General features: G+C 40.7%; 1 protein-coding gene across 3 annotated transcripts; it reads left to right on the top strand.

The window, feature by feature from the left end:
• Positions 1-277: 277 nt before the first annotated feature.
• Positions 278-18664, top strand: LOC147461112 (uncharacterized). 3 transcript variants are annotated; one of them, XM_086508735.1, is made up of 7 exons: positions 278-1719; positions 1804-1898; positions 17506-17584; positions 17699-17776; positions 17873-17903; positions 17991-18062; positions 18141-18664. In XM_086508735.1, the coding sequence occupies exons 1-4, from the start codon at positions 1674-1676 to the stop codon at positions 17704-17706; spliced, it is 228 nt and encodes a 75-aa protein (XP_086364861.1). In that variant the 5' UTR covers positions 278-1673; the 3' UTR covers positions 17707-17776; positions 17873-17903; positions 17991-18062; positions 18141-18664. The 3 variants fall into 3 exon arrangements, with proteins under 3 accessions (XP_086364861.1, XP_086364860.1, XP_086364859.1); XM_086508734.1 differs by having other exon boundaries at positions 17506-17776; XM_086508733.1 differs by having other exon boundaries at positions 17506-17903.
• The last annotated feature ends 1491 nt before the right edge of the window (positions 18665-20155 follow it).

Below are 20155 nucleotides of genomic sequence, written 5' to 3' on the forward strand. Positions count from 1 at the left end.
CAATGATAGATGATTCAATTCTAAAAAAGTAAGAGATGGTAGGATCCACCATCTCCACTGCTTGTTGGACATCTAGATCATATTCATACATCACAAATCTACAAAAAGATACAAAAATTAATATTAACTTTCAAAGGTGCTTCCTCATTGAAAGGAATTGGGTAAAAGTTCCAAACCTTGAAGATGACAAAATGACAGAGTTATTGATTTTCCTCTTTCAATCTTTAATAATTCTAACACACTCACTATCTAGAACCGCATTGTCTAGATGCCATCTTTAGAAAGGAAGCTACCGGTGTTACAAGTAATTAGGTACAATTACTAAGCTAGGATTAACCCCGAGTTGCTTGCCGTGGAGCAAGATGTGAGAAGATGCAACATAAAGCTAATAGATGCAAAGAACACTTAATATCAATCTTAATGAAGTTAAAAAGCGTGTATCAAGATTCACTAAAAGCAGAGTGGAAAAATAATATATATTTTTTAAAACAAGGAGAGCACAAAAGAGGCTTACTCTCCTCGTTTGCCTTGCTGTTCCCTTTGTTCACTTCTCTAGCATCTTAGCTCGAAGTTGGTCCATCTCCTTCCTGGCCTTCTCCGACTCCATTTTGGTTGCTTAGAGTTTAGTTTGAAGAGCAATCACTACCAAGCTGGGAGTCTTCTCTTGGGCTTCTATTAGTTGTCTCATGGCGTTTACCATAGTGTTTCACCCAGACATCATGGTGGCAACACATCCCTCAGTGATAGCATCAATGTTAGTTTGAGAGGTCTCATATGCAATGAGAGGAGTGGAGTAATGCACCACTGCCTTATCTACTGCAAAAAGGCGTGTGAGGACCTCTCTCACTCGTACAAGGAGTGACCTGATATCAGTGGCGCCAATGGGTGCAAATGACCTAGAAAATAGGGTATTTGAAGGACTACCTTTTCCTGGGAGGTATGGTGGTGTTTAAAGACTTCAAAACAACTTTATCTCTATTCTTCGTTTGTTGTCCTGTCAGAGTCCTGACCTTACATTGCTTATAGTTCATCTCTGCTCAACTCCTCCTACTACTCACGTTGTCTCCTCGGCTCCTCTTCTTCTGCTCGTCGTTCTCTTGCAAGTTGGCTCTGTCCCCTTCCTCAGCAGATGCCGCCCTTGAAAACTCCTTTCTTCTGGTTGGTGCTGCTCTCGGCCCTCCAGAAAACTCCTCAGCGCATGGTTCTACACTGCAGCTCCCCTTCTTCTGCTGCAGCGGTGACCAGCGCTGCCCTTGTCTTCACTTGCTGCCCTGTTGAAGCCCCAACCTTGGCTTCAAGTTGCTCACGCTTTGTCCTTGCAGTTGGTCCTCTGGTTTTCCAACTCGCACTGCTCGTGCACTCGGTCGAAGACTTCCCAACTATGGCTACATTAAGTCCCCTGAATCATGTGCTCCTCTCCCTAGTCTTTCTGCCTGCTAAAGGCCTTAGTATCTATCTATACTCTTTACGAACGAGCCTCAAATCTAGGCTGCTACGTGTCTTCAAAAGCACGTTCCGGCTCAAATTCTATGAATGATGAGGCTCAAATATTCAAGCGAGGCGATCTGAGGAGCCACAAGAAAAGGTTAGGCGAGCTGAGGAACCAACCTTGCAAGAAAACAAGAAAATGATGACCCTTCAACTCACCTTGCCGTCATGATATAAAAGCATCGATGAATGAATCGGTTCGTTGCTGCTACCCGAGGACGTTGTTGCAAGGTGAGCGAGATACTGACTCTATCTCTACCATTTGCCTCTCTCTCGCCAACCTTTGTAGACAACTAATGATGTTTTTGCTGCTAGGCGGTTCTCTCCACTGGAGTAGGCGGTTCTCTTCATTGGCGCAACCAGCTGAACGAGCCTCTTCATTGGTGCAACTAGCTGAACCAGCTACCCAGGTTCTCTCTCTCTCTCTCTCTCTCTCTGCAATTGAGGGCAAGGCTGTGTACTGAGGGGGCGTAACGTTGAGCGAGACAAACTCCACCTGCCTCTGGCCCCGTCTCTATACTAGCCAATGCAACTCAGACCTGCCATGCATACAAACTCCAGCTGCCTCCTGAGCGCGCCCATGCCGTAGACAGCAACAACTCCACTCCACCTGCCTCCTGAGCGCCCTGCCGCAACCTACCTACAACACTGTGTGCCCACTCGCATGCTCCTGGCCAGCCCACACCGCAAATGTCAACTGAGCGCCATGCCACATGCAGCGAGAACCAAACTCCACGTGCCGCAGTTGAACCACTCCTGCAAGCCATCTCCATCGTCGCCCTCCAGCTGGCCATGTTGCTCAACAAGCAAGTGAGAAGGAGCAAGCCATCTCCATCGACACCCATGCGGCCAACGCCACTGCCACCCTAGTAGCAGTGCATGAATTGAAAATATTTTTTCCTTGGAATTTTTATATACTTACTCTATGTAAGTTAGCTCAAAAAAATGTTTATGCTAGGACCGTGGAGCTACTCTAGGCAGTGGGATGTTGGAGAGACCTACTGGTGAGTCTTTCAAAAAAATCATTGCAAAAGAAGATTCTTCCTTTGCCCCTGTCTCGCCCTATGTCTTCTTTGCTTCGCCTCTGAGAGCCCTCCTTGAATCACATTGCCTCCTTGCCATAGATTACACTGCTTTCCTTCTCTATGATGAACACTCATATGCCTCCTTCTGTGCGCCTCCTCTACCCCATACCCTTTTTCCCACTTCACCTTTGCACCCTCTATCTACCTCATCGAAACTTTTATCCATGCTAGTCATATCTCCCTTCCCCCCAAGAGGAAAGTTTACACTATTTTTCTCTATTTTGGGGAGGAATTTCTCCTTTTCCTCTTGCCTTCAATCCGCATTTTTGAAATAGCTGAGACACATTTTTTTCGAACACTGTTCGAGTTGTTATATTGTGATGATACAATCGTAGAAAAACGCTTAGTACCTCATTTTGAGTAGAACTCGAAGATGTCAATGGTCATGCTCAGTGCATTTTGAGACGTCGGCAAGGTAATAATGACTATATATACTTATGGGATAGGTTGAACACTTTGTACATATGGTATTCATGACTAAACACAATGTCATGACACCAAAAATTAGTTAGCAGGTCGTGAAAGTAGACACCATATAATGGCTTGCCCATGAGAAATACTGCATCTAATGGCTTGCAATGACAAGTTTGTCCCTCCCTCTCTTTCTCTCCTCTCTCTAGACAATGACAAATCTCTTTCTCTTTTTATACGTAGATTTTCATAATTCACTAATACATGTTTCTTCCCCCCCCCCTCTATCTATCTTTTATCTCCCTTTCTATATATATCCATGTTATATGAATCTAATGACTAGGTTTATAATTAATTATAATTTTTCACATAACGAGCTTTCCCACAGTTGTCGACGTTGCTGCAAGAAAGCACGACCGAGCTATCTATCTCCCTCTATATATATTATATCCATGCTATATGCATCTCCATGACTACGCAGTGACAAGTGTCTCTCTCTTTTTAGACCTAGGTTGTTCCACTTCATCATAATCTATTTCTACTTAACCATACATGTTGTTACCAACATACATTTTTATAATCACATGCAATTAATTGATGCATCTATTCTCTTGCAGTGATGGATAGCCCTTCTTTCGACTCTGGGAATGTTTCTCAAGGAGATCATGATGTAAATGAAGTCATCATGTCTACACCTCTAGAGCACAATAGCGTGCGAGCTGCAAAGCAGTTGGCCATATCAGGGGGGCAATTGAATTGCGAGGGTCCTTCAAAGCATTTACAAATCATTCATGGACTTTGTGAACGCAACGAATTTGTCCAACAAGAGTGCAAAAACTACTTACAAAAGGTTTGTGAACAAGTTCAAGGTGAAGAAGACCACATCACCTTTCGAGAGGATGTGATTTTGGCATTGCACGGTATCAAGGACGAAACTGCACGTTTGGAAATCAATCAACATGAACTCTATACATTCATGAAAAATTTCCAGAATGAGGTTGTGCAACAATTGTCTTTGTGCTTCAAGGAACACAAGGACCAAGTTGAAGCCTTAAAATCACATGTAATAGGTTTGGGGTTTGAGATTAGGACCTTCAAAGAACACAAGGAGCAAGTTGAAGCTCTGAAAGAACATGTAGCAAATTTAGGGTCTGAGATTAAGACTTTAAAAATTGCAATTAATCGCTTGAATTCCACGATAGGAGACTTAGTCGTGTTGTCATACCTAACGCATAGGGGGGTGTTACTACATCCTATCCTAAAATGTAATGTTTTTTGAACTAATGATGTTGCAAAACTTCAAATTATCATTGTAGTATCTCTCTCTCTCTCTCTCTCTCTCTCTCTCTCTCTCTCTCTCCCTCCCCCCCCCCGCCCCTCCCTCCCCCCCCCCCCCCCCCCCCCATGAAAACATGCATGAAATGCTCTATGTGTGTGTGTGTGTGTGTATGTGTGTGTGTGTGTGTGTGTGTGTGTGTGTGTGTGTGTGTGTGTGTGTGTGTGTGTGTGTGATGTAGCAATACTTCAATTTATCATTGTAGTCTCTCTCTATCTCTCTCTCTCTCAGGAACACATGCATGAAAAGCTCTATGTGTGTGTGTGTGTGTGTGTGTGTGTGTGTGTGTGTGTGAGAGAGAGAGAGAGAGAGAGAGAGAGAGAGAGAGAGAGGAGGGAAGGAAAGAAGGTTTTAGGGGTAGGGAATAAACAAAAACGAAAACATAAAAAGCTATAGAGAGGGATAGAAAGACAAACGGAGAGGTAGCGACAGGGGGAGGAAAGGAGATATGGAATGAAAAGTTATTCATGCCAAACTTATGGTCAGGGATAAGTAAATTGGTAGCTCATATTAGATAGATGCAAATCTTCGTATTTAGAAGGCTCAAATTTATTGATAACCTTTTGATTTGTGTTAAACCGGTCACCCTAAGTGATTACTCTTTAAAAGAAATTATTTAACACAGATGGTGTCTGGACCAGGGATTTTGTCCCCAAGACACACACATCGAGCTAGATTGTGCAACATTTCTCGAAAAGCTAGGCGAGAAACAACAGGAGCTAGGGCTCAACGATCTTTGCAGCGAATCCCATTGGGTATTTTAGGAGATTGTGTGAATATCATGCATTTGAGCCATGGCGGTCAACAAATGGATGTAATGGCTATGCATATTGAAAATTGTACTACAAATGCTCAAAGCACCAGACCTTTAGAGGTACCTTCCGTTATTGGAGTTGCCAACAAATGGAAAGGTCAACAACATCCTTGCATTAATTTTGAAGAAGGAGGATTCTCTAAAATTGAGCATTATTGTCTATCTATTCGTTGTATTTATCCAAATGCAACAATCTTGAAGCATGATTGTATGCTTGCCCTCTACCATGGAAAATGCTTGGTCCACAACTTGGGTGGCTTAAATTTTGTGTGCTCCTTTTGTGGTGCATGTGCTTGGAAGGTTGAAGGTAGGTCTATACGCACATTTGTAGGTAAGTATTGTTGCTTATCAGGAAAAGCCAAATTACTTCCTTTGAGTGATCCGCCAATGGAGCTTCAAGAATTGATGCAAGGTGCTACTACCAAGAGCAAAAAAAATCTTAAACACATAAGAGCATATAACAATGTATTGGATTTTTCTTATTTGGGTGCTCATGTTGATGAGCAACTTACGCGAGGGAGAGGTGTGTACACTTTTAAAGTTCACGGTGCCCATGACACCATGCGAAAGAGTGGATAATATCCCTCGCTTTGCACAATTGTACTTTTTGATACAAAGAATGAGCTCAACAATAGATTGCATCATGTGCCAGATTCCATAGTTTGGAGGCTATGATGCATCGTGTTAACCCATATGCAAATGCCTTTCGGTTTGCTGCTACAACAATGGGGAATGAAGGAATCCCAACCATGAAGATGCTCATTACTGAAAAGCATACAAATGGTTGGCAATATTTAGCTCCACGTGGATCTGAGGTTGCAGCAATTATGACAGGGCAAGGAGATGAGAGCAACATCGGCCATCGTGATATTGTATGGCAGTATCGTGATGGGGGGCTTAAAAGATCTCCAACCTACATCGATCATATATGCCTTTACTATATGTTCTATTATTTTTTGATGGAGAGAATGGGTGACATCCATATATACTGCAAACTCCCAATGAGCAACAATTTATTACACAAAAACAATACTACAGTTTTAGGTTGCAGATTAGGAGTGACACCACAGAATGCCTTTTACGTGGAGGACGATTGTTGCAGCAGTACATTTTTGATGCCTACAGTACTATGGAGGAGTCAAGGTTATTATGGTTTAGAAACAATCAAAGATCAATTCGTGTAGAAGTGTATCAAGGCCTTGCAGACATGCTTGCTTCCAGTGACAATGCACATGGGGTCATGGGTGTTAATGGTTGAAGAAGAATTGTATTGCCTCCATCTTTTGTGGGGGGACCTCGGTACATGCAGCAACTCTATCAAGATTCTATGGCAATTCTACGTAAGAGAGGAAAGCGTGATCTATTCATAACTTTCACATGCAACCCAAGGTGGAAGGAAATAGAAGATGCATTATTGCCAGGACAGACTGCTTCTGATCGTCCTGACTTGACTACACATGTCTTTTATCATGAATTCAAAGATTTGATGGAGTTGCTTCTTAAAAGGGCTATCTTTGGAAAGGTTGTTGTTTGTGTGATAGAATTTCAGAACAGAGGTCTTTCCCATGCTGATATGTTACTGATTCCTGCATCCGAATATAAGCCGACAGAGATGTGGCCTTACGTTAGAATGGTTTGTGTTGAACTTCTAGATAAAACTTTATTTACTGATTTGTATGATGTTGTGAGTCGTTGCAATGTTCATGGTCCGTGTGGCGCATTCGAGCCAAATGCTCCATGCATGGTAGATCGAAGATGTAGATTCAAATACCCACGCGAGTTTTATGAATCTACTTCTGTTGATGGTGATGGATATCCAAGGTATAAGCGGCGAGATGATGGTCAATATGTGGTTCAAAAGCAAGAGAGGCTTGATAACAGATGGATTGTTCCCGAGTTATGCTCAACCATATCAGCAGTGAAGTATCTCTATAAGTATGTGTACAAAGGACATGATAGGGCCACGTTTGTGCTCCAAGATGGAGAAGGTGTTCTTCATGAAATCAAGAGTTATTTAGATGCACGCTATGTATCCGCATCAGAGGCAATTGGGAGAATTTTTGGGTTCTCATTGCATGAGGAAAAGCGTGATATATTGCATTTGCAAGTGCATCTTCCACAACAGAATATGGTTGCTTTTAGAGACTCTACTGACATATCCAATTTGGTGAATAATGATGATAATAGAAAGACAACACTTATAGAGTGGTTTTGTAGCGAATCAACAATATCCAGAAGCAAATGATTTATTATATATAGATTTTCCCTCCGAATGGGTTTGTAACCCCACTAATAAAGTGTGGTCACATAGGCAAAAAGGTGATACTATCGGGAGAATGTACAATTGGGAGAATGTCACATAGGCAAAGAGGTGATACTATCGGGAGAATGTACAATGTTGTTCCCAATGCAGGCGATCTTTATTATTTGCATATGTTGCTTACCATATGCAAGGGTTGTAAATCATTTGAGGAGCTTCGCACTTTCAACGGACAAACCTATGCCACTCTCAAGGAAGTTTGCAGTGCCAGGGGTTTGCTACAAAATGATGATGAATGGTTTATTTGTTTGTAAGAGGCATCATGTACAAGTACTGGCTTGCATTTACGACAACTATTTGTTATGATCTTGGTATTTTGTGACCATTATGTGCAGGTACAATGTGGCACCGATTCTCCTTGGAGATTTCTGAGTATTATGTTTATGATTTGCATGAATTTACAAGTGATGATGGTGTATGTGATGAGATAGCTAAGCCTATCAAGCATTATGTAGCTTGGAGTCTCTGCTTCAATCATATGGGAAACGACTTTGTGACTACTCTGGGATGCCCAAAGTAGACCGTTCTGTATTATCTAGATGTGGGAGTGGTTTGATAGCAGAAGAGAGGATGTTCAATGCAAATGAGCAGATAACGTTAGCCATTCGTATGGAAGTATCTTTGAATTGTGGACAAAGGGCTGCTTATAGCGAAATCATACAAGCAGTTGACTCATCAAATGGGACAACTTTTTTCTTGGATGGACCCGGTGGGATTGGGAAGACTTATCTCGATAATGCATTACTTTGTCGTGTACGTGGTCAACAGAATGTCACTTTAGCATGTGCATCCTCGGGAATTTCATCTTTACTTCTTAGCAATGGACGTACATCACATTCGAGATTTAAGATACCAATAGAAGTGCATTCTGAATCAACATGCAACATCAAAGTAAATGGTCAACTTGCAGAGCTTTTGAGATTAGCATCATTGATCATCTGGGATGAGGCTCCCAAGGCTTTTGAGGCCTTGGACATGACATTAAGAGATGTTATGTAGAGTGATGCATCGTTTGGGGGAAAGGTGTTTCTCCTTAGGGGTGATTTTAGACAAATTTTACCAGTTGTGGCCAAAGGAAGTCGAGCAGATATTGTTGATGCTTCTTTGTGCCGATCTTATGTATGGAAACATGTGAAGACTCTGAAGCTAATAGAGAATATGCGTGTACTTCATTATTCCAACTAGCTTGCACGACCCGCCTACCGGCGGATCTCGCTCGCTCTTACTATGACACAAATTAAATTAATGACACGCATGGTATTCATAAGTTCATGGTACACACACACACACACACACACACACACACACACACACACGCGCGCGCGCGCGCGCGCGCACATTATGGTTTTCATTCCAAATAGGAGCCAATAGTTTTGTTGCAAAAAAGAGGCTTCTTGATAAGAGAGTAATCATCAGTAACATAAGGGATAAAACTTAAGGAATCCCAACCCCAAAAAGAGATCACCATCAAACCAAACCCATTGTAGAAGGCATCATTTAGGTTGAAAGCGAAGCTTGTGATAGACACAGGTTCGCACCTGGAACACCCGGGCCCAATGAGGATCACACACTTCGTCCAAGCTGCCTTGGAGTATCATCGACAACATACATTCTCACTTTCCAATTCTCTGCTTCAAATCCAAAGGAAGGTAGTACATTTATGGGCCGTTGATACCCTATCTCTCTAAGAGAGACATGACCCCGTCCTGTTGCCTCGTCTAGCTCTAAGACAACATGATAGTATCCTATGAGTCCTAAATAGCACGTGGACTCATATAGACCTACCAATAGATGGGATGGATAATAGTGTTTTCTACAAAAAAGAAAGAGTATGTTAAGAAAAATCCAAACCTATTGCAAGACATAAATAATAATAATTCAAAAGCCATACCTTATGACATCAAAGTCTTCTAAGATATGGACAACATCATTTGCAGGTATGAGTCCCCTCCAAAAAAGTGGATCTATGCTTCATACAACACGATTAGTATGCTTTAATCATTCAAACTTTAAAGTGAGGCTCATTTTTTTGTAAAGTTTCAACAAATTACCTCGAATATATTTAGATACCCTACCCATTGTGTATTTGATTGTAGATCGGCTGGGAATCTATAAACAACAACAAAAATTAGGATTAATATAAAATTACATTTAACAAAAAGTTAATGACAGAGAGTAATGCATGGATGAAAGATAGTATGATACCTTAAACATTTTTGACCTCTAGCACTTCTTTGTAGACAATGTTTGGGCTGCAAGCCATTGGATTTGCATTTGAATTTGCTATCAATGTTTGACTACCATCTATCAAAATCTTTATGGCAGTAGAAGAACGCACGCGAGACATTGCTACATAGAGCTGACCATGAGTAAAAACAGGTGTAGCAAGGTACAAACCTAAGAATCCAAGTGTTTGACCTTGTGCCTTGTTGATGGTCATTTCGAATGCAAGTCTCACAGGAAATTGTGTGCGCTTCATTTCCAAAGGTAATCCTTGAGAACCTCCTATGATAATGTCTATCCTTGGTATGAACATACTGTCTCCAACATGAGAACCTATGATTACTTCCGCCTCAATGACCCTGTGATAAAAATACTTACATATCAATCTTGTCCCATTGCATAAACCATGCCTTGGATCCAGGTTGCGAAGGAGCATGATTGGAACATTCTCTTTCAGGTGCAAGCAGTGTGGTGGGAAGCCACCACCAAGATCTGATGAGTTTAAAAACTCTATTGTATATAACCCACCATTACAATCTGATGTACAAAGAGAATCTACACTCAAGTATTTTTTGTCAAGTCCTCTCATTTTATGCATAGCCAAGTCATTGATTATGGAAACATCCTTATTGTGTCGTGCAAGAATACCTCTGTCCCTAAATAAGCTTGCATGTCTTTGGACATTTTGTAAGTCACCATATATACCGTGAATTAGGCCTTGAACATTGTTATCTTCGAGTATCATACTACTTGGAAATGCTACAGTATCAAGTAAATCCCCATGACATACATTCCCATTGCCTATGTCTAGTACCCATTTTGCAAAGTCTCTCTCAACCAAGTCATTGAAATAATGAAGTACACGCATATTCTCTATTAGCTTCAGAGTCTTCACATGTTTCCATACATAAGATCGGCACAAAGAAGCATCAACAATATCTGCTCGACTTCCTTTGGCCACAACTGGTAAAATTTGTCTAAAATCACCCCCAAGGAGAAACACCTTTCCCCCAAACAATGCATCACTTTGCATAACATCTCTTAATGTCATGTCCAAGGCCTCAAAAGCCTTGGGAGCCTCATCCCAGATGATCAATGATGCTAATCTCAAAAGCTCTGCAAGTTGACCATTTACTTTGATGTTGCATGTTGATTCAGAATGCACTTCTATTGGTATCTTAAATCTCGAATGTGATGTACGTCCATTGCTAAGAAGTAAAGATGAAATTCCCGAGGATGCACATGCTAAAGTGACATTCTGTTGACCACGTACACGACAAAGTAATGCATTATCGAGATAAGTCTTCCCAATCCCACCGGGTCCAGCCAAGAAAAAAGTTGTCCCATTTGATGAGTCAACTGCTTGTATGATTTCGCTATAAGCAGCCCTTTGTCCACAATTCAAAGATACTTCCATACGAATGGCTAACGTTATCTGCTCATTTGCATTGAACATCCTCTCTTCTGCTATCAAACCACTCCCACATCTAGATAATACAGAACGGTCTACTTTGGGCATCCCAGAGTAGTCACAAAGTCGTTTCCCATATGATTGAAGCAGAGACTCCAAGCTACATAATGCTTGATAGGCTTAGCTATCTCATCACATACACCATCATCACTTGTAAATTCATGCAAATCATAAACATAATACTCAGAAATCTCCAAGGAGAATCCGTGCCACATTGTACCTGCACATAATGGTCACAAAATACCAAGATCATAACAAATAGTTGTCGTAAATGCAAGCCAGTACTTGTACATGATGCCTCTTACAAACAAATAAACCATTCATCATCATTTTGTAGCAAACCCCTGGCACTGCAAACTTCCTTGAGAGTGGCATAGGTTTGTCCGTTGAAAGTGCGAAGCTCCTCAAATGATTTACAACCCTTGCATATGGTAAGCAACATATGCAAATAATAAAGATCGCCTGCATTGGGAACAACATTGTACATTCTCCCGATAGTATCACCTCTTTGCCTATGTGACATTCTCCCAATTGTACATTCTCCCGATAGTATCACCTTTTTGCCTATGTGACCACACTTTATTAGTGGGGTTACAAACCCATTCGGAGGGAAAATCTATATATAATAAATCATTTGCTTCTGGATATTGTTGATTCGCTACAAAACCACTCTATAAGTGTTGTCTTTCTATTATCATCATTATTCACCAAATTGGATATGTCAGTAGAGTCTCTAAAAGCAACCATATTCTGTTGTGGAAGATGCACTTGCAAATGCAATATATCACGCTTTTCCTCATGCAATGAGAACCCAAAAATTCTCCCAATTGCCTCTGATGCGGATACATAGCGTGCATCTAAATAACTCTTGATTTCATGAAGAACACCTTCTCTATCTTGGAGCACAAACGTGGCCCTATCATGTCCTTTGTACACATACTTATAGAGATACTTCACTGCTGATATGGTTGAGCATTTCTCTACATTGATGTGAGCTTTAGATCTTAGAGACAACAATGGATTATAGGGAACAATGCATCTGTTATCAAGCCTCTCTTGCTTTTGAACCACATATTGACCATCATCTCGCTGCATATATCTTGGATATCCATCACCATCAACAGAAGTAGATTCATAAAACTCGCATGGGTATTTGAATCTACATCTTCCATCTACCATGCATGGAGCATTTGGCTCGAATGTGCCACACGGACCATGAACATTGCAACGACTCACAACATCATACAAATCAGGAAATAAAATTTTATCTGGAATTTCAACTCAAACCATTCTATCGTAATGCCACATCTCTGTCGGCTTATATTCGGATGCAAGAATCAATAAGATATGAGCATGGGAAAGACCTCTCGTCTGAAATTCTATCACACAAACAACAACCTTTCTAAAGATAGCCCTTTTAAGAAGCAACTCCATCAAATCTTTGAATTCATGATAAAAGACACGTGTAGTTAAGTCAGGACGATCAGAAGCAGTCTGTCCTGGCAATAACGCATCTTCTATTTCCTTCCACCTTGGGTTGCATGTGAAAGTTATGAATAGATCAGGCTTTCCTCTCTTACGTACAATTGCCATAGAATCTTGATAGAGTTGCTGCATGTAACGAGGCCCCCCCACAAAAGATGAAGGCAATACAATTCTTATTCCAACATTAACACCCATGACCCCATGTGCATTGTCACTGGAAGCAAGCATGTCTGCAAGGCCTTGATACACTTCTACACGAATTGATCTTAGATTGTTTCTAAACCATAATAACCTTGACTCCTCCATAGTACTGTAGGCATCAACAATGTACTACTGCAACACTCATCCTCCACGTAAAAGGCATTCTGTGGTGTCACTCCTAATCTGTAACCTAAAAGTATAGTATTGTTTTTGTGTAATAAATTTCTGCTCATTGGGAGTTTGCGGTAGATATGAATGCCACCCATCCTCTCCATCAGGAAATAATAGAACATATAGTAAAGGCATATATGATCGATGTAGGTTGGAGATCCTTTTAAGCCCCCCATCACGATACTGCCATACAATATCACGATGGCCGATGTTGCTCTCATCTCCTTGCCCTGGCATAATTGTTGCAACCTCAGATCCACGTGGAGCTAAATATTGCCAACCATTTGTATGCTTTTCAGTAATGACCATCTTCATGGTTGGGATTCCTTCATTCCATGTTGTTGTAGCAGCAAACCGAAAGGCATTTGCATATGGGTTAACACGATGCATCATAGCCTCCAAACTATGCAATCTGGCACATGATGCAATCTATTGTTGAGCTCATTCTTTGTATCAAAAAAGTACAATTGTGCAAAGCGAGGTATCTGATCCACTCTTTCGCATGGTGTCATGGGCACCGTGAACTTTAAAAGTGTACACACCTCTCCCTCGCGTAAGTTGCTCATCAACATGAGCACCCAAAGAAGAAAAAGCCAATACATTATTATATGCTCTGATGTGTTTAAGATTTTTTTTGCTCTTGGTAGTAGAACCTTGCATCAATTCTTTGAGCGCCATCGGCGGATCACTCAAAGGAAGTAATTTGAGTTTTCCTGATAAGCAACAATACTTACCTACAAATGTGCGTATAGACCTACCTTCAACCTTCCAAGCACATGCACCACAAAAGGAGCACACAAACTTTAAGCCACCCAAGTTGTGGACCAAGCATTTTCCATGGTAGAGGGCAAGCATAGAGTCATGCTTCAAGATTGTTGCATTTGGATAAATGCAATGAATAGATAGACAATAATGCTCAATTTTAGAGAATCCTCCTTCTTCAAAATTAATGCAAGGATGTTGTTGACCTTCCCAATTGTTGGCAACTCCAATAACGGAAGGTACTTCTAAAGTTCTAGTGCTTTGAGCATTTGTAGTACAATTTTCAATATGCATAGCCATTGCATCCATTTTTTGACCGCCATGGCTTAAACGGATGATATTCACACAATCTCCTAAAATACCCAATGGGATTCGTTGCAAAGATCATTGAGCCCTAGCCCGTGCTGTTTCTCGCCAGGCTTTTCGAGAAATGTTGCACAATCTAGCTCGATGTGTGTGTCCTGGGGACAAAATCCGTGGTCCGGACACCATCTGTGTTAACTCATTTTTTTAAAAGAGTAATCACTTAGGGTGACCAGTTTAACACCAATTAAAAGGTTGTCAATAAATTTGAGTCTTCTAAATAGGAAGATTTGCATCTATCTAAAATGAGCTACCAATCTACTTGTCCTTGACCATAAGTTTAGCATGAATAACTTTTCATTCCATATCTCCTTTCCCCCCCATGTCGCTACCTCTCCGTTTGTCTTTCTACCCCTCTCTATATCTTTTTATGTTTTCGTTTTTGTTTATTCCCTACGCCTAAAACCTTCTTTCCTCCCCTCCTCTCTCTCTCTCTCTCTCTCTCTCTCTCTCTCTCTCTCACACACACACACACACACACACACACACACACACACACACACACACACACACACACACACACACATAGATCTTTTCATGCATGTGTTCCTGAGAGAGAGAGAGAGAGAGAGATAGAGAGAGACTACAATGATAAATTGAAGTATTGCTACATCACACACACACACACACACACACACACACACACACACACACACACACACACACACACACACACACACACACACACACATAGAGCATTTCATGCATGTGTTCATGGGGGGGGGGGGCAGGGAGAGAGAGAGAGAGATACTACAATGATAATTTGAAGTTTTGCAACATCATTAGTTCAAAAAACATTACATTTTAGGATAGGATGTACTAACACCCCCCTATGCGTTAGGCATGACAACACGACTAAGTCTCCTATCGTGGCATTCAAGCGATTAATTACAATTTTTAAGGTCTTCATCTCAGACCCTAAATCTGCTACATGTGCTTTATGAGCTTCAACTTGCTCGTGTTCTTTGAAGGTCCTAATCTCAAACCCCAAACCTATTACATGTGCTTTTAAGGCTTCAACTTGGTCTTTGTGTTCCTTGAAGCACAAAGACAATTGTTGCACGACCTCATTCTGGAAATTTTCCATGAATGTATGGAGTTCATGTTGATTGATTTCCAAACGTGCAGTTTCGTCCTTGATACCGTGCAATGCCAAAATCACCTCCTCTCGAAAGGTGATGTGGTCTTCTATGGCAAGGAGGCAATGTGATTCAAGGAGGGCTCTCAGAGGCGAAGCAAAGAAGACATAAGGCGAGACGGGGGCAAAGGAAGAATCTTCTTTTGTAATGATTTTTTTGAAAGACTCACCAGTAGGTGTCCCCAACATCCCACTGCCTAGAGTAGCTCCAAGGTCCTAGCATAAACATTTTTTTGAGCTAACTTACATAGAGTAAGTATAGAAAAATTCAAAGGAAAAAATATTTTCAATTCATGCACTGCTACTGGGGTGGCAGTGGCATTGGACGCATGGGTGACGATGGAGATGGCTTGCTCCTTCTCACTTGCTTGTTGAGCAACATGGCCAGCTGGAGGGCGAGGATGGAGATGGCTTGCAGCAATGGTTCAACTGCGGCACATGGAGTTTGGTTCTCGCTGCATACGGCATGGCACTCAGCTGACATTTGCGGCCTGGGCTGGCCAGGAGCATGGGAGTGAGCACAACTGTGTTGCAGGTAGGTTGCGGCAAGGCGCTCAGGAGGCAGGTGGAGTGGGGTTGTTGCTGTCTACGGCATGGCGCTCAGGAGGGAGTTGGAGTTTGTATGCATGGCAATTAGAGTTGCATTGGTTAGTATAGAGACGGGGCCAGAGGCAGGTGGAGTTTGTCTCGCTTAACGTTACACCCCCTCAGTACACAGCCTTGCCCTCAATTGCAAAGAGAGAGAGAGAGAGAGAGAGAGAGAGAGAGAGAGAGAGAGAGAGAGAGAGAGAGAGAGAGAGAGAGAGAGAGAACCTGGGCAACTGTTTCAACTAGTTGCACCAATGAAGAGGCTCGTTCAGCTGGTTGCTCCAATGAAGAGAACCGCCTAACCGCCTACTACCAATGGAGAGAACCGCCTAGCAACAAAAACAACATTAGCTGTCTACAAAGGTTGGTGGGAGAGAGCCAAATTGTAGAGATAGAGTTAGTATCTTGCTCACCTTGCAACAACATCCTTGGGTAGCAGCAACGAACCGATTCATTCATCGATGCTTTTATATCACGATGGCAAGGTGAGTTCAAGGGTCATCATTTTCTTGTTTTCTTACAAGGTTGGTTCCTCAGCTCGCCTAACCTTTTGTTGTGGCTCCTCAGATCACCTCGCCTAAATATTTGAGCCTCATCATTCATCAAGGCTATAGAATAGAATTTGAGCCGGAATGTGCTTTTGAAGACATGTAGTAGCCTAGATTTGAGGCTCGTTCATAAAGAGTATAGATGACTTGGTTGAGAGAGACTTTGCAGAATGGGTACTAGATTTTGGCAATGGGAATGTATGTCATGGGGATTTACTTGATACTGTAGAATTTCCAAGTAGTATGATAGTCGAAGATAACAATGTTCAAGGACTAATTCACGGTATATATGGTGACTTACAAAATGTCCAAAGACATGCAACCTTCTTTAGGGACAGAGGTATTCTTGCACCACGCAATAAGGATGTTTCCATAATCAATCACTTGGCCATGCATAAAATGAGAGGAATTGACAAAAAATACTTGAGTGCAGATTCTCTTTGTACATCACATTGTAATGTGGGTTATATCCAATAGAGTTTTTAAACTCATCGGATCTTGGTGGTGGCTTCCCACCACACTGCTTGCACCTGAAAGAGAATGTTCCAATCATGCTTCTTCGCAACCTGGATCCAAGGCGTGGTTTATGAAATGGGACAAGATTGATATGTAAGCATATTTATCACAGGGTCATTGAGGCGGAAGTAATCACAGGTTCTCATGTTGGAGACAACGTGTTCATACCAAGGATCGACTTTATCATAGGAGGTTCTGAAGGATTACCTTTTGAAATGAAGCGCAGACAATTTCCTGTGAGACTTGCATTCGGAATGACCATCAACAAGGCACAAGGTCAAACACTTGGATTCTTAGGTTTGTACCTTGCTACACCTGTTTTTACTCATGGTCAGCTCTATGTAGCAATGTCTCGTGTGTGTTCTTCTACTGCCATAAAGATTTTGATAGATGGTAGTCAAACATTGATAGCAAATTAAAATGCAAATCCAATGGCTTGCAACCCAAACATTGTCTACAAAGAAGTGCTAGAGGTCAGAAATCTTTAAGGTATCGTACTATCTTTCATCCATGCATTACTCTTTGTCATTAACCCTTTTTCAAATGTAGTTTTATATTAATCCTAATTTTTGTTGTTGTTTATAGATGGCCAGACAATTTCCTGTGAGACTTGCATTCGGAATGACCATCAACAAGGCACAAGGTCAAACACTTGGATTCTTAGGTTTGTACCTTGCTACACCTGTTTTTACTCATGGTCAGCTCTATGTAGCAATGTCTCGTGTGTGTTCTTCTACTGCCATAAAGATTTTGATAGATGGTAGTCAAACATTGATAGCAAATTAAAATGCAAATCCAATGGCTTGCAACCCAAACATTGTCTACAAAGAAGTGCTAGAGGTCAGAAATCTTTAAGGTATCGTACTATCTTTCATCCATGCATTACTCTTTGTCATTAACCCTTTTTCAAATTTAGTTTTATATTAATCCTAATTTTTGTTGTTGTTTATAGATGGCCAGCCAATCTACAAAATATATTCGAGGTAATTTGTTGAAACTTTACAAAAAAATGAGCCTCACTTTAAAGTTTGAATGATTAAAGCATACTAATTGTGTTGTATGAAGCATAGATCCACTTTTTTGGAGGGGACCGTACTTGCAAATGATGTTGTACATATCTTAGAAGACTTTGATGTCATAAGGTATGGCTTTTGAATTATTAATATTTATGTCTTTCAATAGGTTTGGATTTTTCTTAACATACTCTTTCTTTTTTGTAGAAAGAGTAAACACTATTATCCAGCCCATCTATTGGTAGGTCTATATGAGTCCACGTGCTATTTAGGACTCATAGGATACTATCATGTTGCCTTAGAGCTAGACGAGGCAACAGGACAGGGTCATGTCTCTCTTAGAGAGATAGGGTATCAACTGCCCATAAATGTACTACCTTCCTTTGGATTTGAAGCAGAGAATCGGAAAGTGAGAATGTATGTTGTCGATGATACTCCAAGGCGGCTTGGACAAAGTGTGTGATCCGCATTGGGCCCTGGGTGCTCCAGGTGCGAACCTGTGTCTATCACAAGCTTCGCTTTGAACCTAAATGATGCCTTTTACAATGGGTTTGGTTTGATGGTGATCTCTTTTTGACGTCGGGATTCCTTATGTTTTATCCCTTATGTTTTTGATGATTACTCTCTTATCAAGAAGCCTCTTTTTTGCAACAAAACTATTGGCTCCTATTTGGAATGAAAACCATGTTGCACTCTTTGCGCGCACGTGCGCGCACGTGCGTGTACCATGAACTTATGAATACCATGTGTGTCATTAATTTAATTTGTGTCATAGTAAGAGCGAGTAAGACCCGCCGGTAGGTGGGTCGCGCAAGCTAGTATAGGTGAAGGTCTTTCAAATTTGTTTGTTTGACATGTGTCCCTGTCAAATTGAAGAGAAAGGAAGCATTTCCTTTCAAATGTTGTTTCACAAAGTTACTTTCGTATTTTTTGGTATGCTGAAAAAGACTTTAAATGACAAAAAATTAAAGAGTATGCATAGGAGTTTGATTCATAATGTGATGTATTGATTCAATATTTATATTTTTATACTCTCACTTGTAAAGAGTCCTTTTACATAAAGACTTCAACAAGATTCATTTTAATAAATTAATAAATTGATATATTATTCTCTATGTTAATTAATTCTATATTTTTAAATTAGAGCATAAATATATTATTTTGTTTTATATTTAATGTGTTTTTTTATTCTACTTCTTTTTTTTTCAATTAATAATGTGTAATGTGCACCTTTCACCTTATTAATTAAGTGGATCTTTTTTCGGTATATGGTTGGGTTCACAAAAGTCGGTGAACGAGATTAAAAAAGGAATGTGCCTTCACCATGGAGGTTGTCAATTGGCATAAAAGGATATTATACTTCTCTGGTCTCGTGAAAAAATTAGCAAGTCTTCCCCCGTTGGAAGAGCAATTCTACCGTTCACTTTTCAGCGCGGAACATGGATCAATGTGATTGAATTGAAGCCAGCAGCTACGTACTCAACAATACTACCACTACACTAGATATCAAAATCTTTTAAAGTAAATTTTATAGAGCTACCTTCATCCCTTGTGAATGAAAAGAGAGGTTGAAGAAAGAGTACGAGGTTTTTGCTGTCGAGTCTTGTGAATTTAGCTTGTGTATATATAATGAATAATATAATGTATTTTTTTCATTTTATCTTGTTTTCAAATGATAATATGGAATGTGCATCTTTCACCTCATTTTTTAAGTGGGGCCTTTTCTAATATATAAACCATTTGTGATTATATATGTATAATGGATAATATAATTATATATTAAAACACAATGAAAATTTCATGTGATTGTAGGCACTCATTTAAACTTACTTTCCATAAATCTCATTCCCTCCTTAACTTAGCAGGCCTTCATGCCTCGTTACCTTGTTTCATCTGGACATTGCTTTTTCCCTATATTTTCGTCAATACTTACAAAAAAAATCCTTTAAAATTAGCTCTTTAATTCTTGGCTCTGTTCACGTGCCGGGCATTAGCCTTCAAGGTGCAAGCATGGTGTATACACTTGAGAAAATCCTTCCCTTCTACGGCCATGTTGGGCATAAGAATGAGGTTTGTGTGCTTTTGCGGCAACATCTCATTTGATTTTCATGTCGGACCAAAGCTTCGCCAAATCTACCAAAGCATTGTTTGCTGGATTAGCCTTTTCGTAACTGAATTAAGCTTATACCATTTTCGTAACTGAATTAGCCTTTTCGTAACTG

Source organism: Adiantum capillus-veneris, chromosome 3, assembly GCF_014529385.1.
Source record: "Adiantum capillus-veneris isolate H3 chromosome 3, ASM1452938v2, whole genome shotgun sequence".
NCBI classification, from domain to species: Eukaryota; Viridiplantae; Streptophyta; class Polypodiopsida; order Polypodiales; family Pteridaceae; genus Adiantum; species Adiantum capillus-veneris.